The sequence below is a fragment of the Pungitius pungitius genome, chromosome 8 (assembly GCF_949316345.1).
Source record: "Pungitius pungitius chromosome 8, fPunPun2.1, whole genome shotgun sequence".
Lineage (NCBI taxonomy): Eukaryota > Metazoa > Chordata > Actinopteri > Perciformes > Gasterosteidae > Pungitius > Pungitius pungitius.
Genome location: NC_084907.1, coordinates 6,608,222 through 6,623,642, shown reverse-complemented (window position 1 = coordinate 6,623,642; position 15,421 = coordinate 6,608,222). Strand labels below are relative to the sequence as shown.

General features: G+C 41.8%; 1 protein-coding gene across 12 annotated transcripts in view; it reads right to left on the bottom strand.

Moving 5' to 3' along the window:
• Window positions 1-15,421, bottom strand: part of atp2b2 (ATPase plasma membrane Ca2+ transporting 2) — a 92,046-nt gene that overhangs the window by 41,735 nt on the left and 34,890 nt on the right. For 9 of the 12 annotated variants that reach the window (XM_062563984.1, XM_062563986.1, XM_037491287.2 and 6 more), the window contains exon 2: window positions 13,249-14,024. In XM_062563984.1, coding sequence (XP_062419968.1) covers window positions 13,249-13,447 — 199 coding nt within the window. In that variant the 5' untranslated portion in view covers window positions 13,448-14,024. Of the gene's footprint in view, window positions 1-13,248; window positions 14,025-14,343; window positions 14,468-15,421 lie in introns of those variants that run through there. The other 3 variants (XM_037491281.2, XM_037491283.2, XM_037491282.2) reach the window with 3 other exon arrangements.

Sequence of the window (15,421 nt, the reverse complement as noted above, 5' to 3'; positions counted from 1 at the left end):
GGTTGCAGTTGGATGGATACACAAGTATGCACCGATGCACACATATTTACTATACGCATTGTGTTGTTCAGGTGTAAATAAAACATGACATTTACCCACATTTGTATCTAGTAGCTACCCCAATCACTGATTTTAAAAAACAACAACATAAAGCTAATGTCTAGGGTGTGGATCTTAGGGAAGCAATCATTTATCGATAAAATACTACAGCTGCCTAATCTAGGTTATTTCTGCCATGTGATGGGTACCTCTGTTGTATGTATGAGATAATTCATCGGTTAAACATGACATCTAACTTTGTTACAAGTGTAATCAATTTCTTGAATCATTAAAAACGGATTGCTTCCTGGGAAACCCGCCTGCTTTTATAGAATTTACTCCTCGATAACCGCAATGCTGCTTAAGATTCATTTGGCAGATTATGAAATATAGTCGGCTAAATACTGTCAGCCCACCTAACTGCTCTGGCAGTTGATTTTGAGGAGGCAGTGAGAGGGCTGAAAAACTACAGCGTTACACAGATGAGTCACAACAATCTCACAGAGGATTAAGGGCGCTTGCAAAGGAGTCTTTGTGCACGAGTCCATCACCAAGTAGTGAAGCCTGTAAGGGATATAGAACTCCTGGTGCTGTATAATGGCTGGCTAACTTATTTACCAAAGCTCCTCTTGATTGTTCTGATCCGAGATCTAAATGTTAAAAGGAAATTTAACCCCACCTTTGAAAAATGGGATGAGAGATGATGATGGGCTGCTAATGTTAGATTTGACTTCCATTTCAGATCAGCAGCTTACGAACTTAAAGCAAACTGTGTGTGTGTGTGTGTGTGTATGTGTGTGTGTGTGTGTGTGCTGGGAGACTCGCCAGATAATAGCCATTAACTTTACTAGAAATGCAGACTGCAGTATGATCTCATTAATGGATGCGGTTGTCATAAAATCCTTTAGTATCAGTCGCTTTGCATTGATTACCAGCTAATTAAGTATTTAGAAACATCAATGCCAATAAGAAAACTTGTGATCATGCTATTAATCATGAAATGCCATAATCAATGGGTGTGTGCTTTTTTGGAGTTCTGCGATCCGGGCCAGGGAAAGATTGTGATGACTTATTAGCCTCTCTACTCTTTTTATAAACCTAACCATGAGGTTTTGCATGTGTACAACAGTAACGTAATGATACCAAGATACTATACGATTTAGGATACTATAATTAGACTTGAGCTTCATCTTAGGACTCTTAGCTGGCACTGATCTCTCAAAGAAATCATGATTGGGTATTCAAATCTGCTTTGATAAATGATTCCTTTTCTAAAATCCTGTTTGTAAATAAAAAAGAGAGGAACATGAACAAAAATAATACATTTCATTTTACCATCAAATCTGCAGAGGAAATGGGATTTTTCTTTTCAGTCAGAGCGAACATGATGGCATATTTTAACAGTTGGCCCTTTCATTTGTCCATGGCTGAAAATAGATCTCCATGGAAACACTATGCATCCCACTCAACGAGTGGAAATACCCACAACTCTGATCCTTGGAGAAATTGTTAATATGTGAGTAAGTGTGTGTGTGTGTGTGTGTGTGTGTGCAATCAAGAGCATGCATAGTGCACATGGTGTGACATGGTACACAGCACAGGAGCAAGCTGTACATTTCTTCAAAGAAAAGACAGTAAAGAATGAAATCAAGTGATGACCTCCAAATGTCCTTGGAAAATTGAACGCACACTGGAGCATCAAATGAATAAAATTCCTATCAAAATAAAAATAAATCTTGAGAATAATGCGAACAACCTTTAACATAAGGATGACCGACATGATGATGCCCATTGTCGAAATGACACAAAACATGGTGCTATTTTTGTGCAGCAAATATATGGCTACAACCCGTTTTCTCAGCTTTCACCATTTTATGAGAGAGAGGGGGAATGAAGAGGGAAGAGAGTGGTTGAAGTGTGACTCAGAGAGGACGTGAGAGTGAGAAAGAGAGCGAGGAAAAGAGTGAATAAGAGTAGGCTGTATGTAGAGTAACTCTTTGAATAATAACCCATCAGCGGCTGAAAGGTGGATAATTATCATGCTCTTATTAGAAGATGGAGAGTTGGAGAAATGTGTCATAACGTCCTTGAAAATGACCTCCATGAGAACGATATCATTTTATGCCATACAGAAAAGTTTTATACAATGGAATACCAGAGTTAAAGTAAGGATGACGCTAAACAAATTAAGCAGCATGTTGTGTGTGTGTGTGTCAATGAGAGGATGGAGTTAGAAGAACAGGAGTGTAATAAATATTCAAACAGTAACAAGAATGCGCATAAAAAGATGAGAAAAAACGAAATAGACTGGAAAACCAAAAAGCATTTGCATCTTTTTGGGTCATGCTACAAAGGCGGTGGGCTTGTGTCTGTAATTTTAGAATCTCAGATCACACAGCACCATTATGAGTGCAAGCCAGTTAGGGGGGTAACACACTGGGATTGACATTACTGCATCATTTATTACCCAGTAGAATGGTGTCTTTTCATATGTGGTGTTGTTGTCGGTTTAATGAATTGTCTCTTTGCTCAGCTGACAATGTGGTTTTGAGTGCTCTTATTCTCTGTATTGTCCACACTCCATCAGTACAAGTGTCCACGGGCAGGAGGCCGGCTCTCTGTGTGCAGGAAAACAGGCGGCGGATATGATGTACTGTATGCGAACAAACACATTCTGTCATTCCACAAGAAGTCACAAGGTCACACGTTTCTTCCCCTTCAGTGAACCCCATCGTAAAGGTAATGGACTGGAAAGTTAAATTGAGCAAGTTCTGACACCATGTCTCAAGTGCACCGTGTATGTGCGCCACACTATAACCTACGGTGGCATGTCCGGTCTCATATTACAGCCGTACTGTGCAACACCTTAGAGAGACAAACTCTGGGAGCAGCAGCAGTGACACATGGTGATGAGCTCAGAGGAGCTCTGGTGAGGTTTGCTGATTCCACTGGACAATTCCTTATAGGAATAATCAACATTTTGGGACAAATGCTTGCAAATATTATTATGCTTTATTTTGACAATGTTGACCATTTAAGCACATTTTGTTCCTGGTTTGTGTTTTTGTTATTAAGAAAAAGAAGCCACTGCGTCTGAACATATACTCTGATGCCACTTTGTGCTTTCTATAAAAAAAGGTGTTTTCAACGGTCTCCCAAATACCCATATTAAATGTAAGTTGCAATGCCGGAATTCAAATATGTGCATGTATATGTGAGTGTGTGTGTGTGTGTGTGTGTGTGTGTGAGTGTACTTGTGTGAGTCTGTGGGGGCAGCTGTACAAGTGGGTGAGTTTTGCTGTCACGCAATGTGCTGTATGTGTCTGACTCATGCAAGAGATGGTGGAGTGGAGTGAGAGAACACAGCTCACAGCTCTCTCTCACACACTCACACACGCACACACGTGCGCATGCACACACACACATACCCCACAAGATAACTGATTATTACTTAGTATTCCTACTTTGACTTGTACAAAGATAGCTAGATAATTATGTATAAATCTTCACGTCTAAAAGAATGAATTCATCCCGCGTTCATTTTGTAAACTATAATGCGCTTTTGTTTCTATGGTGATGATTCTGGCTTGTTTTTTAATCTTAAAATGGTGTGAAAAAAACAGGTCATGTAATCTTTTGCGAGAAAAAACACACCGTGGCAAAGATGTGGTTGATGTATGCACCTCATATCACAGAATTTGAGTCGTCAAAGCTTTAATTAACACCTCTTCGGAATCATTTTGGGAAGCCTGGTATGAAGTGCATCAAGAGCATTGGTGGGATTGCATTAAACCAAACACTCCCTATCGGTGGGGTGCAGGACATCAATGCAAATATATCATGAGACTCAAGAAGAGCAAAATGCGATTAAGATAAAGAGCTTTCTAGGGTAGAAAAAAAACTGTGTCGGAATTGAGTTAACACTGTAGCGAGTTTTTTAGTCTGCTGACCGAAGTCGCAGAAAATGATGGTAATTAAAAGCACCGGCAGCACAGATGTGCTCATTCAACCTTCTCAGAGACATCAAAGGGAAAAGCATTGCAACAAATAAGAGTCTCTTTCTCAACGTATTAGTCGTTTAATGTGTCTGTTTCATACACTGTAATGTTAGCTGGCCCCACTGCCCTAGATGTGGACGCTACATTAATGAGACCTCCGTTTACAGCCTGTAGTGTGTGTGTGTGGCTGTGAAATAGATAGTAAAAGTGAGCCTGTCTAAACACTATAAATGCAAAGTGTAACGGGGTCAGTAACTTCATCCAGTAATTCCAGCCTGTTCAATCAATCTACCTATCAAACCATGTTCTTATATTTGTCAATTCACATTTTGTTTCATATTTTCTCTCAGTATCATGTGCAACTGTAGCACCTGTAATTCCTATATGGAGATAAATAAGGTGTTTTCTTATCTGTCGCTGAAATGTCATTATTTACCCAGTAGCTGTAACAACATACCCTTCTTATTTAATTCCCATTTCCCACTCCTTCCTTTATACATGCATGCGTAGATACGTAGAAACACAGCTGTGCCCTACCCTTCTCATGTGTGAATGAGTTATTATATATTCATATAGGGAGTGTTTCAATAAAAATTCCATATAATCACTTCATATTCCCATTTACTGACTCTGAAGTCAGTGGTTCATTCTTAACAATTCCCATATTTTCTGTTGTATTGGATTGAAAAAAAACCAACTAAAAAGTAAATAATGCTCCCTTCAAATCTCCGTGTACTGTACTGAAAAGGGAGAGTGATCCAGCCAAGAGGCTGAAAGGGAAGCGGGGGGGGGGGGGGTAAAGGTGATCTATCTCCTGTGTGTCGGGTGTCAGTCTCCGGTTTCACCCCGGGGGGCTCGGATAAGCTCCGGACACAATAGAGGCAGCTATTAAAATTCAAACTACCAGAGAGTATCATGAAATAGTCATGAAAGGTAAGGGAAATCTACAAAAATCCTTGTGTTCCCCTCGTTGTCAGTCTGCTTCGACCTGGAGGTAAAATACGAGGTCAGGCCCCCCCCCCCCCCCCTCCCCCCCTCCCCCAAGGAGGTGACGATTATTGCGTGGGAGTAGTGCCAAATAAATTGAATGTTCTAATACACTAATTACTGTAATCAACTGGCATTAATCACTACTTAACTGTGAAATATACCTTGAATGGGTGAAATGATACAACACACTACAATTGCAATACATACTAACACTGTTGGGAAATTCCAGTGGAGAGCAGAACATGTATTGATCTCTGCTTGTTCCATGCAGTAGCACTTTGATTAAACTGTAATGGGACTGAGCTCATGTAACCTCATGCTGCACAAATGGATGCATCACCTATAATATTTCTGACCTGAACCAGATGTACTTACACGGAATTCGACACAATTGATTTTTCCACTGATGTAGGAACTGTCAGGGTCTGATCTGTTTAGACATTTTTTAAATACTACTTAATGCATGACTTTTCCTAATAAAATTATTGCTACATTTCTGTATTAGTACCTTTGCTAACGTAAAGGCTCTGAATGCATCTTCCACCACTTCAGGTTTGTTCAAAGGTTAATGTGCGTAAACAATTCCCCAACGAAGATTCTGTTAAATCTGAAGCTGCTCCAGTGTAAGTATTCCTTCGATAAATTTGCAATAACTGACTAATACTGTGACAAGAGACTGTAGAAGCTGAAGGGAAGTGTTTGCACAGCGGGCAGTGTCTGATTTTGGTGCTTTGTTCCTGATCCGTTGGCAGTATCCAAGAATGGTGGGACCAAACAAGCTTAGTTTCAGAATTCTTTATGCACTAGTACTTGTATTTTTTTTTAGAGGTTGACAAAAAGAAAAATCCCGAACGATCCCGCTCCTGTGTCCCTGTTCCTCTTTTCTCTGATGTTGTTATGGATCATTCTCTACAGGAGATGGAAACTCAAAGTTAAAAGAAAGCTGCTCTGTGCCCTCGAGCCACGTAGGGCTGGATCTGGTCCAAGAGTGTATCTGTCCATGTGCCCTTGAGAGAGAGAGAGAGACGCTGCCTGTCTGTATTGGCAGCCGTGGTACCACCCTTCGTTCTGCCCCCCCAGCGGGAGAGAAGAGGGCAGAGAGGTCAAATCGGGGCGAAAGAGCTGACGTGGGGAGAAAGAAGTCCGGCTACAGTCCCGCATTGCTGCACATTCAGCTAAAAGCTTTGCGACGCCTGTCAACTTGCTGTTCATATTTCTGGAGTCCAGCCGCCGGTTCCGATTCAGTACATTTCGGAGGACAAGAGCTCGATGTAGATATACGACAATGACCCGGGACAGAGAAGCATTTAGAGACATCAGTTTCTGGCACTGTATGTTTGAGCTGATCGCTCGCTCAAGTTTCTCAAATTCCACTCAAATTGGGCCAGTCCGGTATGTGTAAATAATCAGGCTGCTGGTAGTTGGAAGTTTAGTTTTCTACTGCTTTCTCAAAATGCCTTTGACTTCGTGTTGGGATTTGGGTGATTTTTTAAGGGCTTTGATAGTTTGAACCGCTTGTTATTTGAATAAATATGTTGTTAACATAGATAACATTGACTTATTCCTTTTAATTTGGAATTCTGAAATTAATTCATTAATTAAACTACATATTTTGATATTAAATGGATTATAAACTTCTTTTATTATACTTTTAAAGTTGATTGAGCATATGTATTGTTTATTTAGCACTGCACATCTCTTTTCAGTGGGTTTGAACTATGCTTACAGAGTAGTATTCAGACACACTGTGCGTACAGTATACTGTGTGAGTCAGCACACGGCAGGCAATACAGTCTGCTTTCTGGCATCTGTCCTTGTAATTCAGTCAGGCATCTCCTGGGACAGCTGACTTCCCTGCTGGCCACACACACTTGTGCGTGTATGGATGTAGGTGTGTACACTACTGGGATTGTGCGACCGTGGGACTCTCCATCTCGCTCAACGCTTTCATGGCTTCCTCACGTTTTAATTGATATTAAGTCGTTGAAAAAGGCAGATTTTCAGTTTACAGTAAGCTTTTTGTTAGTTAGAATCTGAATTGTTTTAAACCAATATGCCATTATTCTCCATCTTTACAGTCAACTAAGAAAACCCATATATGAAATGTTGAACAGTTTTGTTGTGTTGTGTTGTGTTTATCAACTTAACTTCTAGGTGGACTCAACGACACATACACAATGCTAGATGCTTTACATTACATTACATGTCATTTAGCTGAGGCTTTTATCCACAGTGACTTACAATAAGTGCATTTCAACTATGAGGGTACAAACCCAGAATAACAAGAAACAAGAAAGTACAATGTCATCAAATAAGCTGATTTACATCTTGCTATAGATAAGAGCCATTATAAGTACAATTTAAGTGCTACAAGAGCCATTATAAGTACAAGTCTTGCTAAAGATTGCTTATTTATTGATATGGTAAAGAATATAAACTTTAGTGTGCAACTTTTGCAATGATAACTGTTATTCCTGTTTGATTTGTGATTATTTCTGACTGGAAAGCATCAAACAAACTATAAACCATTATGAAAATATGGATAAAAAAACGAGACGTAGCAAAGACATTTATCAGCTTGACAACTCAAGGGTTCTGCACATTCGCTTCCCAGTAAAACGTCCTAATATTGCATTTAGAGTACTATTATAGAGTGATTCACCACAGAGCCACAATACTGCCTGAGCACTTGCCTCAAGGTCACTGCTACTACACTGCAGCAAAACACCTGTGTGAGTAGTGCTGTGTGTGATTTTTCTTCCTCGCAGAGCAAAATGGCTGTATATCATTTATAATCTGTCCTCGGAGAGCCAACTCTCTCTCTCTTCTTCACTGCCTCTCAGTTTGTTCTCTTGTTTTCTACCTCTTCTGCAGTCACTAGGGGAAGAGAGTAGAGGTGAGGACAGAGGTGGACTGCAGAAGGACTTGCAGAGCAGAATAAAATGCCCTTAATAAAGAGACTGCTCCATGTGAGAGATCCCTTGTGGGACAGAGATTAAATAGACTGCGTCAAGAGGGGAACATGCTCGTGGTGCTGCGACTGCGATGGAGGGAGGGGGGAAAAGAAAGGGAGCGAGGAAGAGAGGTGCAATGATCAACCAACAGACTTGGAGAATGAAGAGCGGGAAAAGGAACAACAGGGTTAAGATTAGAATAGGAGAAGGTGCAGAAATGTAACAGAACGCAGACTGAAATGTGGACTTTATCGCAAGGGAGGGATACAAAAGATTAGATGGAGAACGGGTAGGAGGTGGGTGTGAATGGAGGAACATGAGAAAGAAAGGAGATGAAATGGGAGAGGTGTTTCATCCAAACTTTGCAGGCATACAGTAGAACTGGTAGAGAAGGATGGAGAGATGGAGATGGTGGATAAAGGTGGGTGACAGCAGATGGGTGGGGGGAACAGTTTCCTGAGTTATGTATAGATTTGGTCCTCGTCATGAGAGCGGCACAAAACAGTGTGTGAGAAGCGGGAAAACAACGTATTTTTCCTCGGGGTGACCCGGGGGAGACAAATAGGAAATGGGATTCTATGGACTTTTAGATTAATGATACTTAATGGTACTTTAATGATACCCATTTTGCGCAGCAGAATAATCTCCACGAATATGTAGTTTACAAAGTTTAAATACAATCGGCAGAAGAAAAAAGCTTAAGGGTACAAACAACACCACGGTTGTATGACTTCACGTCATCAGCACCAAGTTAAATTAGTTTTAGCATGAGAACATTAACATTTCCTAGAGACCTTTAAGAAATCTATCAAACGCTCATAAAAAAAACACACACACATCCATGTACACATCCCTCCCCATCCATGTTCTTGACATCAATGTAATGTCACATATAAATCACTGGTTACAGAATATTAGATTCATACAGTGTGTGACACATCTAGAGTGTAACCGTGTGTGGAATCTAATGACATTTCTATAAACAAGTTTTAACCCTCAGCGAAGAGACACAAAAACCATCAACAACCTCCTTCTACGATGAATAGCTGGTTTCACGTATTATTTGGCCCCATTCCCTTCTCATTACTGCCATAAACAACTATGCAAGGACATTCCCTAACAAATACTCCTTAAGACTTTTAGAGCCTGGTGTGATGTATTTTACAAGGGGAAAACAATCCAAATGTCAAAATAATACTAAAACCCAATAATACAATTAAAAAAAAATTCCCTTCCAGTACTGTATATTTCAACAGTTTATGGAACAAAATGAAGTTCGTAAAAGGTGTGCTACTTCTACATCACTAGTCCATTGTTAGTAACTCAAGTGAGAGTAGAAGATGGCGATGGGGAAGGTTACAGATGTAGAGCAGGTCTAATAAGGCTACGCTGTACACTGGCCCACTAGGATACCAGCGACCGACCAGTACTCCGAAATAGAAATGGGAGCAGAGGAGAGATAGAGAGAGAGAGAATGGAAGAGAAGTAAGGTGTGGCGCTTCAGAGAGAGAGAGGAAGGGCAGGTGGAGCGGTTGATGAGGAGGAGGTCCGAAGGGGACAAGAAGGAGAGGCAGGGAAGAAATAAGATGATTTAAGTGAGAAGATATATCCATGACACAGTTGGGAAGTGGGAACCCATATTTTCTATATCCCCTTTTGAAGTCTTCTTTCACAGGAACGGTTTGCAAATCAAATACTATTTTCAATGAGACCTAGACATGAATAGCAGATGTAGCAGAATTCTGAATGCGTTGCAGAATATTTCTATTTGGAGCAAAACATCCAACTGATAAAAAATTGAATGTGAAAATTGACGAATTTATGCTGCAGAATGCAGAAGTGTTTCCATTTAATTTGCTGTTCCCAGAAATGCACCATTTCCGTAGATTTTGTGTGAGCCGCCTTTTCAAACACCCAGATCATTTCTTACAAAGTTGCTCCTATTTTCTACTGATTATTTAACTGTGACAGTTTAACGCCCATCCAAGCCTGAACAAAGCCTGCAATTTCTCTACATAGAAAATGTGTGATACTTTCAGAGCAATGCAAGCCTGAAATAACTGAAGAAAGATGAATAATGGAGAACTGCTACTATTCCAACCATGGTTCAGATTAGATTGGGTTGGAGATCTTTACATCAGAGATATAGTTTAGTTGTGATTGAAATATTGGCATAGCCTATGGACTTAATCAAAACCTGTCGTTGTAAAAGTGTCTGGAGGTTGGGGGATGGGGGCGTTGAGGGAGATTTGTAGGTGGTGGAGGTGAAGTATGTGCCATGGGAGTCAAATCAGTAGACCGAGCAGTAAAAAATGAGAAGAGAAGAGGATGTGGAGGTAGAAAGAAGACTGAAATGGGAAGTGGTGATATTTTAGTGGCAATGAGAAATATGACCTGAAATATGGGCATACAACATTGGTTGCTTGGTTGTAAATAAAATAGCTCGTTACCAGGCAGGTTACTATATAAGGTAATAAAAAAAGGAAGAAATTGCAAAAAAATTCTATTGAAATTAACTTAATTAAAATTTGAATTGGTATTTAGATGCGTGTTTTAAAAGTATTCACTCTTCCTTTCAAGTTAAAATCTGCTTGAGAAGCTTACTGTTGTTTCTTCACCTCCGTGTATCTGTATTTACTCCTCTTTTCCCCGCACAGTCTCTCCAACTTGCATACTACCTTCCCTTCCTCTCAACATGAAAGAACATTAATCTCTCACCCCTCCAGGAATGGTCTGCCCTTCAGCACTCTCCTGCACTTCCTCGCTGCCTACTTAGAGGAACCACTGAGGTGTTGCAGCTCTCCACAGTTTGCAGCAGTCACACTGTGAGCACCTTCCATCCAACCGTCCTTTCCCCTGCCTCAAGAGACGCAGGTCTGTTTTGGAAACTAAGCTGTAGCCTGACATCCCATCTGGCCCCCGAGTGACTCATAGCTTTCACCCGGCTGGCTGCCTGAGGGGAAACGCTAGCTTCTTCACCCCACAGTCACCGAAGGTAATCACAGTGGGTATGGAAATTGTTCATGCATTGGGTCATGAAAGCTTAAAAAGGAAAATTGATGAATGTAAAAAAATGCCTCGAAGAAATGTGGAGCTTCCTAAAACATTCATACTGTCAACAACCAAGATGTTCCCCCCAAACTAATCCCTTTTTTTTCTCTTTACTTTAAAGCCATCAAGTGCAGAATGTGCATTGTGTGTGTGGAGGCTGCTGATGCCAGTCCTCAATCTCATAAAGCACAAATACTAGAGATCATCTTATTTAACATCCTCCAAAATGCATCTTTTATTTTTGTACGGTTTCATGTACTGTGGCAACGATGTAGGGAAAGGGTGGTGCCTGATGCATCTAAATGGCCCGTGGTCGAGAGTGCAAACCCTTTACTGGTTGTGTGTCTATACCTACGAAGCCATTATGAATTAATGCTGGATAATGGGCCAGCCAATCGTGAACTGTTCGTATCATATGAAAGAGCTGGCACGGGCTACAGTATACGGGGCCATTAGGTCAAGCGTGCTCAAGGCCACAGTCCGCTGGGACGCGTACACGTTACGCACACCACACATGAAGCTTCATGGATGATTACCGTGATCATATTTCGGAGATAACACATGTTCTGTGGAGCAAACAGGCAGCACGCGAGGGGGCCCACGCAACATTATCATAGAAACACCTGGGATCAGTGACACAAATAGTGGCACATACCATCACTCTGTTTCCAATTAGTGAATGATCCAGTGAGAGATAATGCACTTAATCAGAACAATTATTACTCAAATTGAGAGGCGCGTCCTGCTTGTTAGAAGGTGGGAAAGATCTCAGCCACGCTGCGGCAAACTTGAGAGGTTTTACCCATTGAAAATGGTGTAAAATAATAATATGGAAGCAGTTGATTTATCAGAACAAGATACAATGTATTGTATTTCATCCTTTGCAATTTTACTATTAGAACAACACTTTTGGACTGTGAATAATGTCAGTGTGTCTCTTAAACATAAAATGCACTGCAAACATTTAATATGAATCATTTTGAAGGTTTTGAATGAGTTTTGAACATGTTATTCTTAAAAAAAACTAGACCCTTAATGTCAGAGATAGTGTTATATATAGAGTGGCACTGGTGAAGGGTTCAACTAACTATAGTTAGTTACTTTTAGTTTAGTACAAACACACAACAAATAGTATTGTTTGTATCTTATACAATATGGTGACGGGCCACAGGCAACGCATCCATTATTAGTGTTTGATTCTATTCCATTATATTTTGATTTGCTCTTTATGAACTCTTTGTTTTGTTCTCTATCTACTTTGCCAGGTATTACCATCACCTGACCTAGAGGTGGTACTATTGGATGACTCGACCAGGGAATAAAATATTCTTTGGTTATCAGCCAGTAAGGTTACAGGTTACCTCTGATGTCACACAGGTGACCCTGCCTGAATACTTTCCAATGATCTCTACATCATGGGAGGAGGGAGAGAGCAATTCCATAGGTTTGTTCTTGTATGCTCTTGTACTGAAGCTGTAAACAAAGCACCAAATAATCTTTTTATCCAATATGTAGAAAAAGTCAAGAATGGGCTAACATTAAACATTAAAAAGATCAAAACATAAATAAATACAAATATTTCAATAAATACGTTTGGTACTTGAACTGTGGATATTAAATATTAAATATGTGTCACCGAAGAAAAAAATATGTATTCATCATCATTATTGTTGATTTTTTTTATTATTCCTCTCATGCCCACCCCATTTTTGCGGATGACACAACACATCCCACGTGGCCAGAACCTCTGCCGTGTTGCCCTAGTAACGTTATCCTAAATAAGGCTACAGCTGATTGGCTGACGCAGTGGAAGAATGAGGAAGAAGGGGGGGGGGGGGCTGTATGGGGAAGGGAGATAGGGAGAGTGGGGGGGCCTAAAGATTTATAAAGATGTCTATACACGCTAAATAGGTCTAACACTAGCAGGCTTTTCATTAGTGCTTTCAATCGGGACTCCCTCCTGTGTCCGTTGTTCTGATAATGTGCTTCTGCATTTCACCAGGTGCTTTACTGAGTTGCAGTGGTTTCGCAAATGACTTATACATTGAACAAAGCAGGTCGTCCGAGTAAATAATGATGCATATTCCAACCAACAGTAAATACTACGTCAATCTACCATCAATCGAATGAGTTCCTTCCATTTGGTGCACATAGTAGCGCACACATGGTTCAAATGGACACCCGAGCACGTACACTTGAGGAGGACTGAAGCTCACCTTCTGTGGGGGAGGTTTTCAGTCGTTTGCAGAGCCCCTCTACGCCCGTGTAGTCCTCCTGGAGTTTGATCACCGCCTCTGGCCCACGCAGCTCCATCAACGAGCGAAGCTCCATGACCGAGCAGCCGAAGCTCGCCGCATGGTTCTCCTCGTTTCTTTGGTTCTTGGCATAAAAATCGCTGTTTGACATGTCCCCCATGGTGACAGCTGGTCAAGTCAGTCAGATTAGTGTTTCTTATTGCTTATTGATCAATCAAAAATCTTGCACAACAGAGAGATGAGCTCAATCTCATCCCCCCCCCAAAAAAAAAAAATCCAAAATAGGTCTTGAGCAAGCAAAGACAACCGAAAAAAAAACTAAAAAGGAAAAAGAATGCCACTGGTTGGTAAAGTGGGCAGATAGATTACAAAAGGGGAGTGGGGGGGGAGGGCGTCCGACAGGATCAATCGACGAGCAGCTTCTCTGCTTCAGGAGTGGCTGTCAGACATTGGCAAAACCAAAACCATTAGAGAGAGGAAACAGCAGAGGAGAAAGAACAGCAGAGAACGAGGAGAGGAGGGGGTGACGAAGGGGGGGGGGAGCATCCAGGTGAGCTTTGGACAGCCCCAGTGGTCAGGTCCTGAGAAGGGCAATGATGGTGGTTCCAAGTCCTGTAGATCTCAGGCTCACCACGGCTGCAGTCCAGACCCGCTCCATGAGTGGCTTCCCATTGCTGCTATTCTGCTGTTGCATCCGCTGCCTCTCCGTCTCTACATGGTGGTCCTCCCCATCACTGCTACAGAGAGAGAGAGAGAGAGAGAGAGAGAGAGAGAGAGAGAGAGACAGAGAGAGACAGAGAGAGAGATGGCGAGGGAGAGAGAGAGAGAGGGATAGAGAGTGGGACGAATTCGAGAGAGGAATTCAAAGGAGGCAGAAGGTGAGGGAGGAGGGAGAAAGACACAGAAAGAGAGCACAAGAGATGAGTGTCGCGTTCTCAGGGCAGGGGTGAATGCGGCGGTAGATGGTGCACGGCCGAGAGGCAGTTCCTGCTGCCGGCTGCAGTAACTGTGGCTCGGCCGTCTCTATCTACCGCTGCTGCTGCCGGTGCTGCTAACCTCATCATGAGGACACGCCGACTGCCAGGAAGGGAATGAGGCAGAGAAGGAGAGAGAGAGAGAGAGAGAGAGAGGGACGTGAAAAAAATAAGGAGGGCGGAGAGAAGGGGGATGCTCCTTTCTGGTGCAGAGCGGAGAGGAGTTGTGTGCGGGCGGGCGGGAGGACTCGGGCTCTGCTCTGACGACAAAGCAGAGAGGAAGCACGTAACGCTGCGCTGTCACAGGGAGGCTGGGCTGAGCTGCCACCTCACCTGTGGTCCTCCCTCGTCCTGCGGCGTAAGTGAGTGCCCTGCATCAGTGACTGCCCCTCCAGGTCCCTCACTCGCCTCAGGACCACTGTCAGCTCACAGGGGAGACTTTGCACAGAGTGAGCGCGTTAGTTAGTGGGTTAAGGGAATTCAAAGTGTGACAGGTTAACTGTCATGGGAGTTTTTCTCTTGTTGTCTTTTTTTTTGTAATACTCCCCCTCTGCGCTAACCAGTCTGTGGCACTTACGAGCACCTGTGTTGCTCATGAAGATATGAATATGAAAGAATTATACAATGAAACTGTAATCTTATCTTAGATAACTTCCTGTAACCACTGGACACCATTAGTTTTATTTTTTTAAGCAAGCAGTCATGGTTTGGTGCTCTAGTTTTTTAGCACCAGGAATAAAAGAGCCCAGGTCCATTGTAACGTGTCAACCGGTGTAATGGTGGGAGTATTAGTTGTTTTTTTAATAAGGCTCAGACAATAATAGAGCACCAAAGAATAGACAGCCCAAGCAGTACATGTTAACGTGATCGAGCCTTTGTTGAGTTTTCTCATTATCAGCCAAATTTAAACAAACACTTAATGTCACAATAGAGTGTACACAACGCTTGGTATTCAAATCCACCAAGCCTACTACATTTATTAAAAGAACAGCAAAATCAAGCAATGACAGCAAAGATAATAGAGTTTAGGTTGTCTGACCTTGCAGTAAAAATGTTGTCGAATGCCCAGGTAACACAGACATGAATAAATTATTAATGCCACAGCCAAGTGGTTTTATTGTAGAACATGTGAGCCACTGAAAGTCGGCACACTGTTGCAA